Source organism: Lepisma saccharinum, chromosome 15 (assembly GCF_977018435.1).
Source record: "Lepisma saccharinum chromosome 15, izLepSacc3.1, whole genome shotgun sequence".
In the NCBI taxonomy this organism is placed as follows: Eukaryota; Metazoa; Arthropoda; class Insecta; order Zygentoma; family Lepismatidae; genus Lepisma; species Lepisma saccharinum.
Window position 1 is genome coordinate 8,314,909 of NC_139243.1, and position 24,874 is coordinate 8,339,782.

At 41.5% G+C, this 24,874-nt stretch overlaps 1 protein-coding gene across 1 annotated transcript in view; it reads right to left on the minus strand.

Annotated features, from left to right (window-relative positions):
* The window catches only part of LOC145999759 (endochitinase-like), an 80,745-nt gene that overhangs the window by 39,465 nt on the left and 16,406 nt on the right, over positions 1 to 24,874 (minus strand). Inside the window, exons 12-16 of the mRNA XM_083137050.1 lie at positions 16,341 to 16,426; positions 12,608 to 12,807; positions 10,443 to 10,620; positions 8,306 to 8,528; positions 4,821 to 4,947 (exon numbers count right to left, since the gene is read on the minus strand). Of these exons, the coding sequence (XP_082993176.1) occupies positions 4,821 to 4,947; positions 8,306 to 8,528; positions 10,443 to 10,620; positions 12,608 to 12,807; positions 16,341 to 16,426 (814 nt within the window). The remainder of the gene's footprint in view (positions 1 to 4,820; positions 4,948 to 8,305; positions 8,529 to 10,442; positions 10,621 to 12,607; positions 12,808 to 16,340; positions 16,427 to 24,874) is intronic.

Here is a 24,874-nt window from a genome sequence, read left to right on the forward strand (position 1 = left end):
ACACGGAAATTTTGATCATGACGGACGCCCTGTACCAAAACAACGATGCAACACAGAATCGCGTGAAATCTAGCAGTGGAGAAAAGTACAGGAACCTCATCAAGCCAATATGGACTCAGCTCAAGACTGGCAGCGGTGTCAAACTCTACAATACCCTTCCTAAAGAGTTTGTTTGGGTAGACGACGTAAGGAAGCTTGTAGATCGATTGCTGGTTATCGCAGGCGAAGAAAATGCAGGCAATCGCAACTTCCACAACGAAAAGGTGGGCATCATGGACATGATTAGCACCAAGCTTAGCAACTTCATTGTCAACGACAACAAAGGTATAGGTTACCTCATCAAAATCATCAACACCCTGCCTCCGAAATTCTGGAATGTAGCCGAGGGTCGAGGTCTCGTGAACGATATTATCAACAAGCTACCCTTCGAGATGCACCTGCCAGGTTACCAGTACTGCGGTCCGGGTACGAAACTCGAACAGCGACTGGAGAGAGGAGACAAGGGTGTGAACTTACTGGATGCAGTATGCAAGAATCACGACATTGCCTACAATACTCACACGGATCTCGACGCACGTCATGATGCCGACAGGAAGTTGGAGCATGCAGCTTTCGGGAGACTCGTCAGCAGAGATGCCTCGCTAGGTGAACGGGTTGCTGCATTGGGTACGACCATCGCCATGAACACAAAACGAAAATTGGGGTGGGGGCTGTAAATAAATAACACCCTGTGAAAAAGAGCAACTTTGTATAACCAACCTATTAGGGAGCAAAGCCTTACCTTTCCACGATATATATAAATAACATACTATCACCATGAAACCCAAAGGTGTCGTTTACCAAAAACCTTACGCAAAACTCAAGTCTCTCGGAGCTCTTGATGGATTGCTCACCAAAAAGCAGCGCGAGAAGAAACATTCCTGCTTGGCAAAAGGTCATGGAATGAAATTGCTGCTTAGCATTCCTCAGTTGAGGAGGTTACAAGGTTCGCGAAAAAAGCAGAAGACTGGAGGTTTCATATTCAGCATCCCGGCTATTTTGGCAGCATTGGACGCTGTAGGCAGCTTGGCAGGAGGCAGTGCCGCCATTGCCAAGACCGTCATCGATGCAAAAAAGAACAAGGCCGAGTTAGAAGAGCAGAAACGCCACAACCTGGCTATGGAGAAGAAGGGGAAAGGTGTGACCAAAAAGCGAAAAAACAACCTCGAAGCTTTGAAAAAGTTTAAAAAAAAGAAGAACCCCTGTCCAACTTCGATATTGAATCTCTGATCGATCCGTTGGGGATCAAGCACTTCAGGGGCGTTTTCATGTCTGATTCTCTACCTTCTGTTGTGAAGAAAAAAGAGTGTGGCGTGGTTAACCTAGACAGTTACGAAAATCCAGGTACACATTGGATATGCTACCTCAAAGCCAACAACGACAAAGCATTTGTTTTCGATTCATTCGGAGGCACGCCACCTGCTGGGTTGGTAAAGTATCTCAGTGTTATCAACCTCTACTACAATGACGAACGCATTCAGGGTTTCAGCGATGTGAACTGTGGCCATCTCTGCGTTTCCATGCTTGTCTTCCTCTCGCAATTAAATAACCCAACAATCGAGGATTTCCAGAAAGCATTGTGGCACCTGAAGCACTATGGGGGTATTCCATCTCACAAGCGAGACTTCGCTTCTGAAACTCGCATTGCATGACGATATCATCTATCCTAAATCTATTGCCCTTCGTGCATTCTACAGCATGTACCTGATACCTAATGTGACGGTACACAACAATACCATCAAAATTGGCAGCGAAAAAAATCAGCATCACCCCTGGCCAGTACAATCTTTCTACCTTGCAGGCTCAATTACCAAGAAGTGTATTGCTGTCGCAAAATTCTGTAACTCACAGGGTAGAACTGGTGTCTGCCACGGAAACCGTAGACCTGGGTACCATTGGAGAGCTTTTGGGATTCGAGAACAACACAAAACTCGAACCTGGCATCAAGCACATCGGTGCTAACATTCCTAAATTTCTAGCCATCGAGACTCTGAACATACATTGCAATGTGGCAGAAGGTATGATCACCAAATCCGCGGACGGCATCCCAGGGAGTCACAAGCAGACAGGTATTATCGCTACGTTCAAACCAAACTCTGAGTTCATGGAGCCAATTATCTACACACCCTCCCCACCGATATACTTTCCTGTATCTCGTAATCGCATAGACAACATAGAATTTGCAATTACCAACGGGAAGGGTGAGGTGGTTGATTTTGCAGGAGCCACGACCACTGCCGTCGTGGAGATTAACATATAATAAATAACCATCATGGAGCAAATCGAAAGTTACGAGTTGCAGTCCTTCCCACCCAATCGTCGCACGTTTGCCAACCTCAACGAAGCGAATCGAGAGATAGAATACGACGTGGACGTCGGGGACGGATTCATTCACCCTCACAGAGCTGATTTGTATATCAAGTTTGATGTTGTGAAGAGAGACAACGGCGAAGCATTCCTTGCCAATGCAAATTTAAGACTTGTAGATAATTTTGTGCCGTACTTATTCTCGCAGGTGGAAGTTAGAAAGCATGGCACCGTCATCGATAGGGTTGACTACCCCGGGATTACCTCTACAGCTGTGGGAACACTGAAACTCTCCAAGACCGATGCAGCATACTACCAGGCAGGGGGATTTGAAGCAGGTACAAAAATCAAAACTCAAAGTCACACAGTACTGTTTCCCATGCGCCTGCTTCCTGGCTTCTTCTCCGACTACACAGAGATCATGTGGAAGGGTGGTTTGCGCGTCACTTTTCGCAGAAGCGCCAATGACAACAATGCGCTGATGCGTTACAGCACCTTGAGTGCAGACGGTTCGGCAATTCCCAATACACTACCTGATCCTGCCAAGTGCATCATCCAGTCCATGGAACTGCGCATGCCCGTAGTGGAATACGAAACTAACTACGCTCTCAAGTACAAAGCAGACATTTTGAAGAATCCCCAAGTACCAATTCAATTTTACGGTTACCAGTGCGTGCAGAAACCTGCTTCCGGCAACCATTTTGAATTTGACGTGACCACACAGTTTAACAGCATCCGGTACGATATGCCAGAATTTGTGGTCGTGCTCTTCCAGACGGGGGAGGACAACAACCAAGAAAAAGATTCGAGCCAGTTCGACAATTGCAATATCAAGAACATCTACCTCAAAAATGGCAGGAACGAGATATTTCCACGTGAGAACTACAACCTGAACATTGCAAACAACGACTACCTGAAACTGTACGAGGCATACACAGCTTACAAGAGAGTGACCTCCGGCAACGTGGACGTGTACTACAACCCCAATGAGTTCATAGCTCGCAGACCCATGTTCGTCATTAACACATCGAAGAGAAAGCAGGTGGTTGTTAACGATCGCACCAACATCAAGATTGTCTGTGAGTTCCACGATGCTCTGCCTGCGAACACACTGTGCAGCGTCATCCTTATTGCAGAGAAAACTTTTGTGTATGATGTCAAGAATGAAAGAGTGACTGAACAGTTTTAAATACAAGAAACAAAATCGCATAATTCTATAAAAATTACACTGACCTTAGATCCAAAACATTCTTCACACATAAAAAAAAAATCACTATCCTATAGAAATTTATGGCAATACTGAGTAGTGCCAACTTCTATTTGTAGGTTAGCTTCGCCTGTGAAATATCATGTGGTGAAATTTTTGTGTAGTAATTTGGCAACACTGCAAGCCCCTCCCACCCTCCAAAAGTAGTAGTGGGGGGCATTGAACGTATTGCCACGACATACATCGTGAAAAGGGGGGCGTAGCCGTTTACGCTGAGGGCCCGTAGGCGTTTACGTTGAACCACCTTACCAAAAAGGTCCCAAAATAAGATTGAGCAAAAAATAGGGCTAGGACATCGTCAAATGCTATAAAATCCATAGAAAAATCATCAAAATCATCAAAATATGTCACAACTGAGGTTAAATACTAGGTCCACCTACAAGGGTTGCGTAGAAACAACCATTTTTACACTTGGTAGGTTATTTTAACCCGTAAAAGGCTGTAAAAAAGTGAATAAGTTAAGTTATATCACGTAAGATCATGGCATACCTACAAAGATGAGGCTCCAAAAATGAGATTGGGCAAAAAATAGGGCTAGAACATCGTCGAACGCAATAAAATCCATAAAAAATCATCAAAATATGTCACAACTGAGGTTAAATACTAGGCATACCTACAAGGATGACTTAGAAACAATACCTTCCCACTACTCGTACGGTCCCAAGCAAAGTTCATGTCATAGCCTACGATAAGAATAATAATTTTATTACACAAGTACTGGCCACAGTGTAGTGTGTGGGTATAAAAAATAATAAGGAAACGAAACTACAACTTAATCAAAAGTGTATTGTTTGCTGCAATATTGAAAGTTGTCAGTATCACCGTCAACACCCGTTGTGTGTATAGGCATAGACAGGTACAGTGGGATCCATGAATATTACCGTGCAAATTGTCCATCACCATGTTCGTACACTTTATTTGACACAATAACAGCTTCAAGAATTAAAAGAAAATTCAAAACAAGCTGTTGACAACTTCTGCACCAGCGTACATAAAAATCCATCGCTTAAAAACACACAGGATGTAAGAGAAAAATTAATGGAAATAGTCATGGACAATTTGCACGGAAATACTCATGGATCCCACTGTACATACATAATCTTAAAATTTTACCCCGTGTTATTTGGTCTTGTGTTAATGCTATTCTTACTTTGTAAGAGATTGTGAAAAGATGAAGCTGTGTTTACTGAAAGCGAGAACAACTTACCACATTAATCTGCAAATACTCCCCAACATCAAGTCCTGGGCGAACATACAAAGGACTGTGCACGTCCGCGTATCCTACCCATGGCCCCCTCAGGTCATACGTCATGCAGTGGATGACGTCAAGAACACTGAAAGAGACATTTGCATTCCAAGTTAAGGATACGCAAAATGTACCAAGCCGCCTAAAATGATATATTTACTCGAGCAAAGAAAATTAAAATTAATACTTGTAAATGAAGTGATGATTAGAAGCAAAATTATTAGAATTTACTGCGGATTTAGGACCATGGAAATATGTGAGCTACGTAAACTAATGTTACTTAAATGTTACGTTTCTACACAGCGATCCATTGAAGTGTAGACCGCTGCGTCAGTGTTTGCGCTATCGACAAGCTAGGCGCTCGCGGCCGTTTGTCGGCAGAGTGTCGGCGAAGCAAGAGCACAACAGTTTCCGTAATTATTTTAAAATGTGATTTACTTACCAGATTTTTTAATGGAGGTGTTCAATGTGTGCGCCTTCGATGCGCACACATTTTTGATACATTTTTATAAAGACATCCACTAACGTAAGCTGGCGAGTGAGCCTAGAAACTGTGTTTTACGAAGATCCTGAAAGTAGACAGGAGACTGTCAAGTGATAAGGGTCCCTGTTTTGTTTTGTGGCCTGTTTATTAGTCTGGCGACTGTGAAGTGATAGGGTACTTGTTACGTATTGTGTTTTTCCTAGTGTATTCAACCGCAAAGTGTGAGATATGGCTCAGCAAATGTTTTCTACTGCACAGCCTGTATTTATTTATGATTTATATGTGTTAACTCAATCGGCACATGAAGTTCATAGGCGATTCCAAACAAGATTCCCGGCTGTAAAAGTTCCATGTCGTAAACTAACGCGCTTGATTCACGGACAGTCTACAGTGCCGACATACGGCTGCGAGCGCCTCGCTTGCCGATAGCGCAAACACTGACGCGGCGGTCTACACTTCAGTGGATCGCTGTGTACAACTCGGTTACTTTTCTGTACAATTTTTTTTTACTAACGACTTGATTTATGACTTCTACAGTTTTCTTCCTTACCTATTGTGTACACAGAGATGCCAAGGAACACGGCAATTTAACACTTTAAACTCTGTAACATATATTAATATTAACAGAAAATACAGAGCATTCCCTGACATTTGCTACGAGACTCGGTGGCAAGCGGCCCGGCATCAGCGCTTGTCTTTCCCGGTGAACGGGTCCGTGACAGTCACTTATATTAAACCTCGTAAAAAAGTTTAGAGTAACAGGGTCAGTTCTGAATAAAAGTGGAAAGAAAAATGGGGAAATAAAGTATACAAAGACAAGCCGCACACCATCCGTGAGTTAAAAGAGAGTATTGTACGAAAAATCGGGAGAATTACAGTAGACGAACTTGCACGTGTAAATTTCAATTTCCTTCGGAGATGCCAGGAATGTGTTGCAGCAGAGGGACATCATTTTCAACACCTTCTGTAGTCAAGGTTAGTACACAATATGAAAACTGTAATTTTAATAGCCGACTCTAGCGACTGTCGCTGACCCGTTCACCGGGAAAGACAAGCGCTGATGCCGGGCAGCTTGCCGCCGAGTCTCGTAGCGAAAGTCAGGGAATGCTCTTTACAAGCATTACTTCCTCATTTAGTGGTGCTGTCCAGTGAGCATGTCTTCTCACACCATCTTCGATGTACCACATGATAAAAACGGGACGCTATGTACTGCCTAATCTATTCACACGGGAAGTAATCATGCGAATAAAGTAAAGCTCATTCGGAGCTCGTAGCCTTTGTATCGTGCCATGTTGAGTGGAAGGGCAAAGATTTGTACTGTCATTTGGTGCGACCAAGCACTCCTCTTATTCATCTATTAGTTTCTGGTCCTCTTACCAGAACCGGGAATGCATCAAAATATATAATGAAATTCTCGATATTGGCTTAGCATATCAACAACCTGGACGAAAGGATTTTCCTTGGATTTTTTTTTTTAACATTTCTGCAACGATTGAATTCTACAGTGTAAAGTGAATAAATTCGGTATCATTTTGATGTCATTCCACAACATATTTCACAGATACAATCGCTCATAATTTCTTAGCATCTCGTATAGCATAACCAATCAGAATCGAGTTATTCGTCTTATCTACAAAGGGAAATAAACTGCCTTTGGCCCCGCAGTTTTGGCACCTTGCCCCAACCCCGGCTTTGGAACCCAATCGCCGCCACTGGTTGGGCCTCATCTCACTTGGTCTGAAACAAAACTTTCTCTTAAATTTGTGTGCTTAAGAACAAGAAGATGTGCAGCTACAGAGGGAGGGATGACGTTACGTGGCCAGATGGGGAGAACAGTGGAATGGCCGAATGTAGAAGAAATAATAGTTTGTGACCAAAAAGTGAGAATGTCTGACAAGAAGACTCGGGCCGGTTTTTCGTACTCAACCCTTTACAATAGTTGCCTGAGTTGTAAACACCCGGAATTAGCTCATGGACAGATATATCTCAATATGTACGCTAGGTTGAAGGTTACTGAGTGTAGATTTCCAGTTTGTTTACACGATATCTCATTAATTAAGTAACCATTTCCTCTAAAATTACATCTCTTTAAATTTATTAGTTACTAAACGAAAACAGCATAACTCGGTACTTTTCGTGCTGTACATATTATCCCATGTTCTCTGCAGACTTCGCATTACCTGTTTGATCTCGGCCGAACACCTCTCGCTCGTTTATTTCGTCACTTTTAACATTTGTACTTACCTATTCTGCATTGTGAAAGATTCTTTAAGGTGGGATATTGCTTTTCTCACGAAAATAATTTCAATTTTTCACATTAAGAGTAATTATTGTTCTTCCTTCTTTCGCTTGCGTAACACACAATAAGGCGGGCACAGCTTGAGTAACGTTGTGGATCATGAGTGGGTATGCAGTGTTTCCAACCTTCTTAACCGAAAAACACCTACTTTCGTGTTACTGATTTTGTATTTATTTCCAGTGTTAGGTTAGGTTAGGTTAACATAGTTAAAAAATACAAAACAACGGCGTGGTTGGAAACACTGACAGGGGGTTACGTCATCAAACGTACGCAACACCCGGTTCACGTAGAGGAAGCAAATAAAAGCAACGGCAATTGCGCGTCGGAGAGATATTTTTGTTGAAAAATACATGAATTCCAGGTCAAATAGATCCGACGATGAAAGAAAATACCTCCACGAACTTTCAAAATGCTACAGAAAGTCATTTCCGTAAGTAGTTTCTTCTGTAAAAATGAGGAAATGCGTTCGGCCGAGATCGAACTGTTACCGACTTCGCATCTGAATTGCTAATGCTAACCGAAATGTTACAGGAGATGCCTCCGTAAAAATACGGTTTGGTATAAAGAATGCTATAAGATCTTTGGAAGCATTTATGCAAGCGAAAATGTTAAAGGAAATTCTTCCGTCTAAAAGGGGCCTTACACCTGCGAGATTTTACAGACCTGCACAGTTCCTCCACCGCGTACCCTTCGTCGAGGTTGGACTTGGCGACTGGAACGGCGGCTGTCAGCTCCCACCCCTTCCCGGCCTGGTCGAAGGCTTCCCGGAGCTCCTGGGCGAACAGCAGGAAGTTCTCCTTGTCCTCCGGTCGCCCTCCCCTTGGGGCATTGCCAGGGTACTCCCAGTCGAGGTCCAGACCGTCGAAGTTGTACTCCTCCAACAGGCCTGCAAGGCAGGGTGTGCTTCAGTTTAAGAAATGCACATTGCTTTGTTCATTCTGTCTTCCTTAAAATACTGGTCTAATAGCCCGGCCTATGACAATGTAAACATAGGCGTAGCTAGAACTTTATGTTTGGGTGTGCACAAAGTAAAATAATTAGGTCTTGTACCTTTTTAATAGCATATTTTGCAAAACAATCACTTGGCTCTTTAACTGCACTGATGTTTGTAAAGGAATATAAATTCACTAAATGACAGTGTTGAAAATTTCTGAAAATATGTAGTAGAAAATCAAATTGCATATAAATTACACACACACAAAATGTTCATAAATGTTACAAACAAATACATCAAAATACACGTCATCTATAACAAGAGACGTCTGTCAAAAGGTACAATGTTCTTAAACTCATCAATAACTTCATTTACATCAATAGACGAAGCTTTTTCCTGTTCCACAAATAGCAAGAGCAGGGCTTCCAATCTATCCTGCTTGTGAGTTGCTCTTAATTTAGTTTTAACTTGGGAAAGCTTGGAGAAAGCTCTGTCTCACACGTGCAGCTTGAGACAGGTATAGAAGAAAAGCGCTGCAGTACAGAGTAGAATGCAGTAAATATCTTCTTTCTCCAATGACATAAAAAAAAATATCGAAAATCTATAGACACCCGTTTCATCAGCGATAATGCACACGTTTGTGCCAAGTAATGACATTTTCAACTTCTTACAAACTGTCGCTTATTTTCTCTCTTATTGAAATATCTATCTTTAATTCTCTTTGATAAAGCAGCCCATTAGGGCACATCCCGTAGCTACGCCTATGAATGTAAACACAATATGTAATGAAATAATACACCCTACAATGCAATTTGGTGAAGTTTATAAGTTGAGCCACGGTCTATGACTTTGTAACTTCAACCGTTTGACGGCGCTAGTAGCTAACGAATCTCCTTTTTCACAGGCTATGATAACATTTTTACCTAGAGATTGTTCTTGCTCCGGTGTTTAATATCTGCATATTGCAACTCTGTCGCTCCGTCCTTCACGTGGCTTCACATTCAAGCGATACATCCACTTTACCGCTAACACGTCATTGCACCAGGTCCGTAGCTAGAATTGATCTCCAGGGGCGAGGGGGGGGGGGGCTCTCACGGGTTATCAGCGGGGGTTTGTAAACCAAGTCAATTTTTTAAAAAAAATTAACAGTATTAAATGAAGTTAAATTATGTGTATGTGAGAGGGGATCATTAAGTTATATAATATTTATAAATATCACACAAATGCTACATTTTTCTACATGTTTTAAAACAGCTCTTTGAGTGTTAATTGGCTGATACTGAAATCATTCCTTAGACACTCCACACTACTTTAGATGATACATATATTTATATCACACACAAAAAATGCCCAGTATTCAATCACAGTACCTACAGTACATTCCACCCCCGGCCGAAGCAATGAAACTCCCCTTCGTTCCCAAAACCTGGGAGCCGTTGACCTTTGATGCAGATGCGAAGGGAATTTGCATGATGACTTCAAAGTCACACATTTCTGTCTAAGTGGGAGGTCGCAACAGGGGTAGCGAAAGTACAGATAAAGGAGCTCCCCTATGAAGGAACTTTCTAAAGTCTAGAGAAGAGAATCTTCTAAATACTTGCAGCTATACTTAGGTTTCAGCTCATAAACAAGATGAGCGAATGCAATAGCTGCTGTTCATGTTCTGTTGATTTATCCCTAAAGTTGCGAGCTATCTACATTTTCACTCTTCACTGCAAACAAATCGTACAAAAAAGTTTTACTTAATGTCAATGGGGGCTGACGGCAGTTCCAGAGGGGCTCAGCTTGCACACAAAAACATGAAGCGTAACCTTGGTTACGAGCCGTGGCTGCTGGCGAGTGGATAAGAGAGCAAAGGCAACTTACTGACAACGCTCTTGACGTAGGTGTCCCTGCGCTCCTTCACCATGACGAGGTCGGAGAACTTGCGCCCGTCCTCCCCCCAGCCCCCGAGGGAGAGGGTGGCCTTCAGCCCCGGTTGCTGCGCCTTCAGGTTGGTGAAGCGCCGGTAGCCACCCGGCTGCCCGTCCTGGTCGAGGTCTCGCTGGGAATAGAAAACAATAAGTAAGGATGGTGCACTGGATCAGACCCTTCCAGTTATCGAGACGAGACCTTGAACGAGACAGGCCTCTGTAAAATTGAGACGAGACAGAGACTCTCGTTTCCTTCTCGTTTGCTACAACCTGTCCCGCTTCCGGCGCTAGCTGATCGCTGGCTTTTCTAGCATATACCATGCGGCGTTGCTGCTGCAGACAGCGTGAACTCCGTGCTGGGTAAAGCCAAAGCCAGGCAGCAAATTAAAATACGCAACGTGGCAACAGCGCCTACGTAAGCACCTCTCTTCTGCCTTCCATTCGCTCCTCGCTGCCCAGCAGACGACTTTTTCCTCGTTTCTCATTGGCACCGAAACTGTCGAGCGATCGCTAGCACGGGAGGGACAGGTTCTAACAAACGCGGTATAGACTTGGTCAATTCGAATATAAGGCACACAGTAGCGGCGATTGGATGCCAAAACTTGGGGGGGCAAGCTCTCTTGCTGTACAAGTGCGGGAGCAAAGTGACAAAAAGTGGGGAGGGGTAACTCCCACCCACACACCTCCCTAATCGTCACCACTAAAATTTTAGGCTCATGATAATTTCACCTAAATCATACATTGGAAACAAACGTTTATGAAAACTACTAGAGTTTTATAATTTTCTTGAAGGATTGGCTACTATGCTTTATGTCTAGTCTGTTTTTTTAAATAATAAAGTGCAAACATTAATACTGAATAATTGACAAAAATATTACTTGTTTAAAGCCTTATTCCAAAGTTTATCAATAATTTGTTTGGTATTCGTTTCTATGCTTTGAAATTACAAAATGAATCTAAAACCTAATAGTGTGAATATTGCTCTTTAAGGTTTCTTGAATAAGATTATTGGTTACCTCAAGGGTTTTCAAATATTGTTGAGTACGTGTTACCAACCATAAGTCACATTTTCCGTGTACGGACCCGTGGCCAACATAAAAATGCCCCAATTCGATTTGATGGTATTTTTAAAAACTAATAGTCTTTAATATTATTAGGTTGTATTGTTATAAATTTTAAAATACAAAGTCAGATAAAATGGTATGAAGTAGCCATGTTACATGAAGTGAGCATTAGTATCAGATGTCAGTCACCAAAAAAAATAGTATCTACACATTATGGGTTCAACGGTACATTATTAGTTTTGTTTTTTTCTTATACTCGCTACGCCCTGGCTGACACAAGTTTGAAAGCCTCTGGGCTCTGGCCAGTGGCGTGCCCAAGGGGGGAGTTGATTGGGGTTATAACCCCCCTTTGGCCCAGTATTCCTAAATAAAGAACGTCAAAGGTAGGAAAATATGACAAAATGAGGGCTGACTACCAAGAATAAGTATACATAACCCCTTCCTTTCGAAAATCTTGGGCACGCCACTGGCTCTGGCTGACCTAATTAGCAAAAAATATGTTATATAGGTTTGTCGGTCAAGACAATGTACTACGTCCTCGCCTTGTAGTCAAGGCGTCCAGGGTTCGATACCCGCTGGAGGCACATGGCACAGTGGTTCGGATCCCACTTCAAACCGTAGGTTCAGTCCCGATTAGCCTTACTGTGCATAAAGTGGACTTAAAACACCAACTCAAACAAAAAAAAAAGAAGAAGACAATGTACTAAAGTTAAGTGATAACCTTTTACAAGGATGAATGGCAATGCAATAGGTAGTAAGAATGGAGTAGATGTAAACAAACACAAGTGACTCGTCACAAAACCCCATTTGTTATTCAGATGGCAGTTTGCGTGTAATAGTGATTATGGTAAAGCCATACATACCACTCAACCTTGCTGCTACGTTGAGCTTGTTTAACGTTATATTATGAACTTACAGCTACGACCAATATATTTATGGGCAAAGTAACATCAGAACTAACACATAGAAAAGGAACTATTTTTCACAAGTCACGTGGTTTTGTTTGCATTGCCTTCATACTTACGGTGGATGAAGAATAGTCATTTATTTATACCTCTGGGTTATTCACGTTGACTTCCCACGTGACATTGTTGACACCGCAAAAGGCGTACAGGATGTAGTTGCAGAGGTCGATTGGGATGTCGCTGACGTCATACTTCTCAGAGCCAGGTCGTTCCATAGCCCCAGCGCCATAGTAGCAGACGCGTCGCCCACGAACGCCTTCCGTTTCTCGCGACGCTAGATACCTGGGGCCTGAAAAAGACGAAACGTTGTTCGGAGCAAAAGATTCTGAAATAGCGTACCAAATATAAAATCTTACAATCAATACCGATAAACTTTCACAGTGTGTACACGGGTACATGAGTGAAGAAACGTTTCTTAGCATATTTTAGCCGTGAAGGTCTTGTTTCAATGCTATGTGATTTCGTAAAACGTTCTTTTATCGTGTATGTAAGCAACCACGTGACACGGATTTATAAATACCATTTAGGTTTCTTAAGGTTGAAGCAAGGTATCAGTGAACAAGACAAAACTAAAAGGAGTTGTTCGCCGTAATGCCTTCACGTTGCCAAAGTTTGTCTGTGTTTTACGGTGACACCCTGTATGTATCTATGTAAAGGTAAAATTACTTCTGCACATAGCAACATGCAATGAAGATATGTAGGGGTGTATGGAAGTGAAGCCTCACACATTCATATTCTCGGTCTTTATGGAGGTGATGTGTTCAGTGTTTTTCCCTAATAAATAGAGGCTAGGCGAACCGGAAAGCAGCATCGTGGAGGAACAAATTCCCATCTGATATCACTCACACCGCGAATCGAACCCGTGTCTTCCTTGTGCACGTAGCCAGGGGGAGGGTTCAGCCCAGAAGCCCCCCCAAAATCCTACAAATACTTAATTTAAATAGTGTATAGTGGTAACTAATTGTACTTCCTTAGCAGGATTAAACATTAGATCGAAAAAAAGTGTAGTATATAATAGAGGAAGCAGGTTATATATTTATATTCTACCATTTAATCCAAAAGAGTAAATGGATCCACATCTTCCAAAATTTATTGTTTTCTTTGTGAGAGGTCACACAATGAAAACTTTAAAAGCCTTTTTCGAATGGAATGTGTAAAAGTTTATAACAAAATAAAATAACTATGCATTTCAATACACTAACTGTACAAAATGTAAGAAAATAATGGACAACACTTGTGTTGGATATTCACTCATACAGTGGATCGAGAAGCAAAACCTCTCGATTTATATTATAATAAAAATAATAAATTTGGACGAAAATTGGTTTATGTCTAATAACTTATAATACCGGGTGAGCAAAAGGAAAGTGTGCACCTACACTATGCTTCATTACGCAGTTAAAAACTTCCCTTTCTTGATGGTTGTTGGTACATAAGGACATGGACAGTTGGTTAGTAAGACACTCATTGTTGACAGTCACCCATTGTTGTTTGTCACTCATTGTTGTTTCTTCAGTTGTTTCTTCGGAGCGTGATCTTGCATAGCGCGGAAGTGCATTAGCAATGGTTATAGTCTCTGAACAACTGGCAATACTAAACACTCTTGTCGTGGTCTCTTTGTTGCAGGTTTTGCACTACTGTTATTTTGTAGGGGTGTAAATGTAAGTATTTTTTCAGTGCGGTTCTTGCGCTGCTGTACGACACCCTCACTTGCTCTATTCCAAATGTCCTGTAATTTGTCCTCTGTTATAACTCGTGACCTGCCTGATTTCGGCGCATTCTTCACTTACCCCGTTCTGCGAAATTTATCGATCAACCGCCGCACTGCATTATGATGTGGTGGGTCTGCATCAGGAAACATTTCCATAAACTTATTTCGCACTTCTTCCGTATATTCACCTCCATGTCGAAAGACGTTTTCCACCAAAAACACACGAGCTTCGAGTAACAAAACCATTGCTAATGCAGTTCCGCGCTTTGCAAGATCACGCTCCGAAGAAAATACTGAAGAAACAACAATGAGTGACTGACAACAATGGGTGACTGACAACCATGAGTGTCTTACTAAGCCGCGCGTCAGGCTAAGTTTGCAGCAGGTTTTATGTATCAATCCGCGCGAGAACCTGAGCTCAGAATCTTCAGTGCCAGTCTTTCCTCAACCGCCGAGCTGCTTACATCGCAGACACTGAGAAAGTCCACAGTATTGCCAACCGCACAACACATCAAAATCCGCATGCATGTCAAGCGGAATGTATTTTTACTTCTCTTTGTCTCCTGAAACAAAATTTTAAAAGTACTTTCTGCGCATATATTATTTAATAAATGTGTCATTACTTAATATAAGAGCGAAATAACTTCTAAACATGAGAGCATGTGTGTATATTTCGAGCACGCAAAACGAAAAATAAACGGAGATAAAAGTAAACAACAATAGGCCCCTCTTGAATTTAATGACAAATTATTGTTTTTGGTTTAGAAAGAAATACATTTATGAAAAACGTGGTTGCTTCGTCCGCAATACATCCGTCCCTGTAAGACACGCGCAATTCAAGTTATACCACCAAAAAAGCATGATTTGTTATTGGTGATATATACAATCAGGTGCATTGTCTGCTGCTATTACTCTGGTGTCAATTTATGAATCACTTCACTAAACCAGGATTCAAATCTTGGTCTGTCCATTTCTTGCTGATAATCACCCTTTCTTTGCGCGGAACAGTAAATATGCGCCTTCAACAAAGCTTTCATTGCCGCCAGTTTGTGAAACAATAAGCCTCCCCCTTCCCCTCATTGTCCGTTTCTTCAGCCCTGGCGGTGGTTTTGCATGGTGGTATCCTTCCATGTTTTATTCCCCCTTCCCCCACTCACCGAGTTGAAGGGCGTCTCGTCCAAATAATAAACATGTTTCTTCTCACTGCAATATCTTTTAATACCGCGGAGATTCTTTTGTCGTCAAACAACAAACAATCGTTTCCTCTTGCTAAACTCAAACCGAAAATCATTCAAGACCCGTGATACAATTCGTGCGCACATTCACCTCACGTCCTGTTTTACTTTGATCTTGTTGCCGCAAGGCGGATTATGCATTTAAAACAACTTGCTTGACTTTGAAGAGCATTTCCCTTCGGATGAAGCCCAAAATAACATTCGGGTAAAACCGCGCGCTGAACAGGACATTCAGCCATTCTCGCCGCCCTATGTTTATTGTATACGCATTCAGTCTCGCTCGACTCGCTCTAAAGTTTCAGTGTCTCTTCAACGCAATACACATTTCAGTTGGCGAATCTGCGGTTCTAAGTTCGTCTGCACAGTGATTGCAACCAATTAAGTCCATACCTGCTAATGGATGTATTATTTTGTCTGTATATTACAAATTAAATAACTGTTTTCTTGCAAGTATGCAGTTGTGTCGGAATAGAACCCGTCTCAGTGGAACTATATTCTTGCGCGCACGTTTGCAACTGCATATGCGAAAACCTGCTGCAAGGTTGACTTGACGCTTGGCTTAACCTTGTCCATGTCCTTATGTAGGGAAGTTTTTATCTGCGTAATGAAGCATAGTGTAGATGCACACTTACCTTTTGATCACCCCGTAGTTATTATTGTAAAATGACAATTATGACAGTGGAAATAATTGTTATTGTCATTATTATTTCTACTAATCAAGTTTTATCAGTGGTCTGTTCCTCTCTACAAACATTTATGGCGACACCTGTGCTGATAAGGAATGACCCCCCCCCCCGAAATAAAATCCTGGCTACGGGTATGCTTGTGTGTGTGTGTGTGTGTGTGTGTGTGTGTAGTTAGTTAGGAGTTACTTACGGTTAGGAAGTCCACTTGCTCCTAGAATTACCAGGCTGGCAGCCAGGATGCTGTAGAATGTTTTGGCATACATGTTCTTTCCACTCCTAAAAATCAAGAAAGTACACCTTGTATTTTCTTATTATTTTTCTACCTCATCGCTACAAGAAGTAGCTATTAGTATATATGGACATATTTATGCATAATTTTTTCAACTTTCTTAAGTTCACTATAAGTAAATGTGTAGCAAAGACAGCAATAGCATGCGATTGAACGTGCCCTTGCAAAGAATTTCTCTCCTTGGCCTTCTCCAGCGCTAGCCAATGATTCCCAAAGTGGGTGATACCACCTCCCTACATTTGTGGATCTATACCTTGTCCAAGCTAACTGTGGAGCAAGGCCGCGTATAGCGTCAGAGAAAAGAGGGAAGTCTATTGGCCAGAGGGAAGCAGAAGGCACTGATGGGAAGGCTGGTAACTTCAGTGGCTTCTCCCCAATCCACGCAATTCCGTTGCTCTCGCGTGTTCATTGGCGGAGCCGTCTCGCGTCACTACTTGCGCAGAGACTTATTTTCGTTCGCCTGCTCCAGAGTTAGATGGGACAGGGTATAGTTGGTGATGCAAAGAGGCTTGGAGCCGACAGATGAGCATTGGCTTGTTGTGGATTCTTAACCCTTTAAGTGCAGATGGCGTATATATATTGATGCGTTCACTGATTCTTCAGCGGGTACGCGGGATCTTATTGTGAACGCTGTTGGACTCAGATGATAGAGCTGGACGTTTGGTTTAAGGTCCTATACATCTCCCTTGGCCGTGACGTGGAAGAAAACAAATCGCGCTTTCCAGATTTCACCGGTGGACGGGCTGGTGCACCGCTCATGAACGCTTCGGCTTTCCGTATTTCACCGAGGCGCACCAAAGCTTTTACCAGGTTAAACCATGACGTCATCAATTTACACCAGACTCAAGACCTGGTGCGGCTGGTGAATCAAAATGGCGTCGTCTGCATTGAAGCTTGTTTTGATTCGTGATATGCGCCCTGTAGGCAATAGTACAGAATGACACGCAGATTTTGTTGCACGGAGGGCGAATAAACTGGATATAGACATAAACTGTCGACATTTTGAATACTGCTGCTCCTTCACTTGCAAGCAAAGTGAAATAAAGTATGCCGATGGATCAAGACATGCGTCCATCTTCTGCTGCAACATGCAGGAAAAAATCCATTTTCAAAATTTGATATCTTTACAAAAGAATACCACTTAAATTAGTACTGCACGTGCAAAATAAGATGTCGCTAAGTGAAAATATATAATATTCATGAAATATCTTCTGTGATTTAGTCACTTAATTTCCTCATAAACGCGGATATGCGTGCACATTCCGAATCTAACTTTAATTTGTTTCAATATGAAGCTTTCCGAAATTCACCGAATTTGACGTCATTTTTGGTGCACCAGTCCGATGCACGCTGGTGAAATCTGGAAAGCGCGGAAAGGATGTTATGCGTCGGCCAACTCACCTCTCGATCAGGCAGTCCGGCGTAGACGTCAGGTATTAGACTTTCGCTGCACTCCGTTGTCCGTGAAGCCCAGTCTTCCGTTCCTGTGGAGGTGTAGGCTGCCTGGGTACTGACGACTAAACTCCTCGTGGCGTAGCAGCCTTTCGCTCCTGGAACTCTTACTCACGCAGATAGCTTTCGCGATCAACTGGCCTCTTTTCCAAATTTACTGGGCTTTTTAGTGTCGTCGCTCTCCTTGGTTTTTGCTGATGAATCGTTCCGGGTTTTGTGTCTCTTGATGAGTCTGTTACAAAACAAAATCCGGAAGCGCTTGTAGAAATGTTGCATACCCTCACGTCATTGCTTACGCAGCCATGGAATGTGATCATGGCTCCCTTGTATCATTCCACAATATATACGTATATACGCCTTGTGTTGGCTTCGACTAGATTCGCCTGCGGGTGGCGTATATATTTGCCCAGACGTTGCGAACATTATATTCACGTTAGGTGAGATTGTAAAGTTGAGAAAGATTTAAACGTAATTCATCCTCTTGACTGTTGATCAAAGTTCAGTGAACCGATCTCCTTGGCAGAGTGGTTAGCACAGCAGTCTTCGACTCCAGAGGTCCCGGGTATGCGAGTTCTTTGTGAGTGTTCCATCGTGGATTTCATCATATCATTACTTATTCGCATCGTCGTGATTAGCCAAAAGTGGTCAAATAACAAAAATCAAATGAAATCAATGTTCAGTGAGAACGTAAGTGTGGAGGTCTTTAAACGTGATCATAGGCGTAGCTACAGGGTGTGCCGGGTGTGCCTACGCACACCCTAATGTACTGCTTTATCAAAGAGAATTAAAGACAGATATTTCAAAAAGAGAGAAAATAAGCGGCAGTTTGTAACAATTTGAAAATGTCATTACTTGGTACATACGTGTGCATTATCGCTGATGAAACGAGTGTCTATAGATTTTCGATTTTTTTATGTCATTGGAGAAAGAAGATATTTACTGCATTCTACTCTGTACTACAGCGCTTTTCTTCTATGCCTGTCACAAGCTGCAAGTGTGTGAGAGAGCTTTCTCCAAGCTTACCCAAGTTAAAACTAAATTAAGAGCAACTCAGAAGCAGGATAGATTGGAAGCCCTGCTCTTGCTATTTGTGGAACAGGAAAAAGCTTCGTCTATTGATGTAAATGAAGTTATTGATGAGTTTAAGAACATTGTACATTTTGACAGACGTCTCTTGTTATAGATGACGTGTATTTTGATGTATTGTTTGCATTTATGAACATTTTGTGTGTGTGTGTGTAATTTCTATGCAATTTGATTTTTTTCTACTATATATATTCAGAAATTTCCAGCACTGTCATTTAGTGAATTTATATTCCTTTACAAACATCAGTGCAGTTAAAGAGCCAAGTGATTGTGTTGCAAAATATGCTATTAAAAAGGTACAAGACCTCATTTTTTTCTTTGTTCACACCCAAATATAGGTAAAGTTCTAGTTACGCCTATGAACGTGATTCTTTCGTTTCTTTGTTGTTCAAAATTAAGATGTTACCTGTCCTGAAAGCCATATGGAGTGAAAATAATTGATATCTCAAGTAAAGCTACCATTCATTCCTCTCTTTATTTTTCCACGTTTTAGTAACTTCCTGTAACTGATGATTTCCGAAAGTCTACTGTTCTTTTCATGTTATTGCATTTCTTCTTACAGAATTGGATAAGGCAGGGGTGTTAATAGGTAGCAATGGGGTGATACGCTGAAAAATAGTTTTAGTCCACTGGCTTGCGCAATATCCAATCTGTTGTATCGTATGTGTGTTTATTAGGCTTACCATACGTCCGGGATTAGCCCGGACAGTCCAGCTTTTTTAGTGTTGTCCTGGATGATGTCCGGGATTGCAAAATGTCCGGGGTTTTGAGAATCTGAACATGAAAATATCTACCGGTATTGAATATTCACGACCAGAATTTATGACCGGCAAGGATCGATCGATTATAAGGATCGATTATACCTTTTCTTTCTTCGAGATATCGACTTCCGAGCGGTTCCGTTTCCGTACTTCCGTGAGCGTCTTGGTGGTCTTGCAAGCGTGTGAAGTTAACTCGTCTACACGTTTTTGATGCAAGGAACATCTGCTCCAGTTCAGAGAGTATTTTCAATTATGGGGAATATTTGGTCTGCAGAAAGAGGTAGACTTCTAGTATCCACTGTTAAAGATCTGCTGAATGTCAAAATTAATTCAGAACTTTCATGTTGTGAATTTTATGATGTTATTAAAACAAACAAGCCATTTCTGGAAAAAGTCATGTCTAGTGAAAAGTTCAACTGAGTCTACTAACAGATAATGCTACCTAGAACACAGAGGTTTCCTAAACATCAGAAAATGTATTATTCAATTAAAAATTTGAAAATTAATTGATTGATTTTAGAAAATGATGTTAATATTTTTTCTTGTACAATTTATAGTTTAATATTCCAATAAAATGTTAAGGCTTTTAAGTAATTTCAATTTGTTCCTCTAAAAAAAAACAAATTCAGCAGTAACGAGTTGATCGCGAATATGTCCTGGGTTGTTTTGTTGTTTCATGTTTCTGGCAAACGCCGTTCGTTTCTCTTATATTTTGAAAGCCATTGTTGATTTATTTAAACTCTTGTGGTGTGAGAAGATCACGCGCTTTTCATTGCATTGTTGCCACCACATACCTAAATTCACTGTGCCAGATTACTGTACATTTCTAATATATTACTGTTGGCTTTTATCAAACTTCCTAGTATTAAAAGGTTATTGTGTCTGGTAACACTGTGTAACTGAGGAGGTGTTTTCGCCTTCCAGGAAAACGGTTAGTAGTTGCGCGGAGAGATTTGAAGTAGCAAGAGGTGCTTCGCGTTACGGGAAAGATAGGCTTACGCATCTCGTGCTGTACCGTTCGAAAGTACGGTATTTGAATTGTAATTTTAGTCTTACATGATATACGTACGTGTCTATAATAAACGTAAAGTTGAACATATTCCGGTTTTTCTTTATTTCGAAAGTGTATTTCGTACTTGTGGATACCTGCATCAGGAGGACAACCTCGTGGGTTGTCATTGGACTTCACCTGTGGATCCAAGGGGAAGGAACGCAGTAACTTAGCCCGAACCCTGGGGTTATCCAGCATGCTCTGCTGAGCTTATAAGGTAAGTGTACTTGTGAAGTGCACCGCTACGCGGGGCGTAGCACAGTTGATTTAATAGAGCGCAAATAATTCCACGGTGCTACATGTAGGGTGACCAGACGTCCTCTTTTATCCGGACATGTCCTCCTTTTTAGGTCTCTGTCCGGCGTCTTGGCGGATTTTTTATAAATAGGTAAATGTCCTCCTTTTTTGGAAAGAGTATAGCATCGACCAGAGCAAATGTGCTGCATAGAGAATGCTTCCACACATCGTATCGAACACCAAGGTTCTGGGATCGATCCTGGGGTGCGTGACTCCATCGTTCACAACTAACTCGCTTTGCCTTGCAGGCCCCTATAGGCTCTGCTGAGAGGTACCTTAATGCAACCTGAATGACACACAAATACTACGTTTACACCTTCAAGACTGAACTCGGCATATCAGTGAATGGATTTGATCTTACCAGTCTCGTCGAAAGGAACATGTGATGGCCTCTTGATACCTCGGTTCTCTGTGCTCCACCACAGTCACCAACTCAAGAATCGCCCCGCTTGCTTCTCTCCCATCCCATACTATTTATCCTTCTCGTTCGTACGTCATGCAGGCATTCACCTTAAACATTCCTCTCTCGCAATAAGGTGATCAAACTATGCTTCGAGAATTACCTTACTCCACACATTCTTTCCTGAGTTGTGATAGAGACTTTTATGTTCCTTTACGACATAAAGATCATCATTTAAGACATATCCCTTGGGAACGGGGTGCGTTAAGTATTCCAGCAAAGCTTACCTAGCATCTGGGTGCTGAACACGATCACTTCCACCGACTGAGTCAAACTCGTTGCTTCGTGCTCGGATCAGGTCCCAGACTGCTCAAACGCAATGTAGTCTATGCAGTTCCTTTTCAATTGATTGATTTGGTTTCTTTTACTTCGCTCTTCTGCCACTTTTGGTTAATCGGGAAGGGACGATAACATTATGACACAAAGAACATCCATACCCAGGCCGAGATTCGAACCCGGAACCCCTGGCATCGTACCACGCTGTGCGCCCCTGGCTACGGCTCTGAACGTGATGAGAGCAAGAAAATTTTACGAAATGTATTTTTATTGCATAATATTTTAAATCGAAGAGACCAATTGTCCCTCTATGCCCCTCCACAAATGCCCTTGGCTGTCAAGGTTTCCCCCCCCCCTAGAATTGACTTCCGTCCAAGGTTACAGCAATGCCACCCCTGCCCCCCCATCTGGTTGCGCAACTGTTTAAATTGAAGTTCTTTAGTTTGAGAAACAAGACTATAATGGTAACAATGTACCAGTTTATATAATAATAATGAGTTAACAATGTTCTATGGTTTATGCGAAATTTGAGTGTTACAGTTTCCGTGGTTACTGTAAGTCTGTCACTGCACGAATGTGGTCGTTCTACCTTCTATTAGTTCGTCTGAGCTTAATGATCTAATTCTTCGCTACACTCTGTAAGTACTGCATATCTCATGATAAAATTCCCTTACTTCATTCCAGCAGCGAATTCAGTAGATAAAAATTAAAATATGCCTGCCTACCTTCAACAACGACGCTGCGTAAACCAATGATAGTGAGAAGTCAGTGGACCTAAGTGAGGTAGAGACAATTATCAGATTTGTGCAAAGCAGAGTTCCAAGTTCAATTGTTCTGCAAGCTTCTTTTCGACGTTATCTTGCCTTGGTTCTTCAACAACAGAATTATCTGGTAAGTTCCCAAAACGCGCCTGGCAACGATGCTTGCCACTCTTGAACTAAATTATCTATGTCATGAATGCAGACAGTTATTCAAAGAATATCTAATTTGGGTCAAACTTGAAACTTATCTTGGCAATACAAAGGCAAAGCTTAAGTACATTACATCGTTTCTTTGGGGTATTTCTGTCTAAAATATTACCTGGCGTATGTTTATTACAGATGCTTCTGACAACATTGTTCTCATTGTTATCGGATCAGCTTTGTGTTGGAACCTATTATAAACTAACTTGCATTATTTAAAGATTTCAGCAACAAACTTGAATGAAAAGAAACAAGTTTATTCACTAGTGAACGAACTGATCAATGTTGATTATAACACCATTAAGCCTTGTTTCCATGATATGAAAAACTCAATATGCTGACCAAAGCAGAAAGTTATTTTATTATAAAACAAACTAAACGTAACGTTTCAACCTTCTAGCAAGGTCTTCTTCAGACTCTGCACCAAGTACAAATGTAACAAGGACAAAACAGGACGATATATATACACACAAACATTACTCCCCTACAGACTATTAGAAAGTTGTTCTGGAACATTCTAGCAGGTGGCTCTCCCTTGTCAACTGTACTTTCACCTAAAAGGCTAAACATATATTATTTCATCTAGAATGTGGTTGGACTCTTTATCTCACGCTCTTTTTACCTTCATTCTTCTTCCTTCTTCTCTCCTCTTTCTCTCTTTTCCTTTCCACTCTTTCTAACACCTTCTTCCATTCGTTGTTTATCTTCAGTCCCCCATTCCAGTTCATGGTGTCTTCTTCACCTTTCTTCTCTGTTTCGGTGTCCTCCTTCCATTTTCTCACTAGTATTCTCTTCTCCCTTCCTATCGTCCTGTGTTTTACCTTGTTACATACATGTGTACTTGGTGCAGAGTCTGAAGAAGACCTTGCTACAAGGTTGAAACGTTACGTTTAGTTTATGTTTTATAATAAAATAAATTTCTGCCTTGGTCAGCATATTGAGTTTTTGAATGATGATAATTAGTTTCGTAATGAACTTGTACTTGTAGGTCTTGTTGACCATCAACTATATTTTCTGAAGTAGTTTCAGAGTAATTATTATGGTATCAAATAGTTCGATTACTGACATGAACCGAAAAATGAACGAGGTGACAAAATTTAAATAATCCGGGCTAGTGCAAAATCACTATCGCTCATATTAAAAAAAAATATTTGTATTATAAATAATGTAAATATAGGGTGATTCAAAAGTGTGGAACCACTCACATATAATTTATATATAGGGTGTTCCGTATAGGACGCCGATTTTGAATCGAGTGCTATTGTTTCGTTTCGAGGTTGGCAGACCTGCTCTTGCCAATGTTGGCGTCTGTTGTCATGCCGATTAATGTAGCCTCAATTGTTTTGAGTCGTTTGTTGTGGTTTCCTTCCGAAAATCCTCGAATAATCCAGGAGCGTGAAATCCATCCATCCGCTGAGAACGACTGTGTAGTGTGGGTTTTGGCAGGTGGAGTGTGATCTTACACCCTGTGATTTCTTCTTATGGGGGTTTGTGAAATCAGAGGTGTACGCCAACAAACCACGAACCCTTTTGGAACTGAAGGCGGAAATCATACGGGTGATTGGAGGCATCGGAGCAGACATCTGCGAGAGGGTTACCAATAATTTTGTGGAGCGTATAAATGCATGCAGACTCAGTAGGGGTGGACATATGCCTGACATTGTCTTTCATACGTAAATTGGAGATGTTACTGCTTACATATATTTGAAATATAACTATTTTCATGATATTTTCCCTATTTTTATTTAATTTTCTAATTCGGCGTCCTATACGGAACAACCTATATATTGTAGGATATGAAGAGAACCATACGTGGTATTTAGGAAATAAAGTACTACTCCATATACACATTTTGGCCGCCATCTTAGCTCCGCCACATTTGATTCAACACATTCTAAAAAAAAAATGGAACAGGGTAAAGTAAGACATCAAAGTCATGTGAAATTTTCTGAAAAATCGAGTGTCAAAATCCATTTTAAGATTTGCATAATCGTTTTCAATTTATTGCTTGTGACATGTTACATTGGGTAAGAATAACGCTTCACCGAACAGCAGCACAAACCTTTTTCTTTTTTGTGCAATGACTGAAT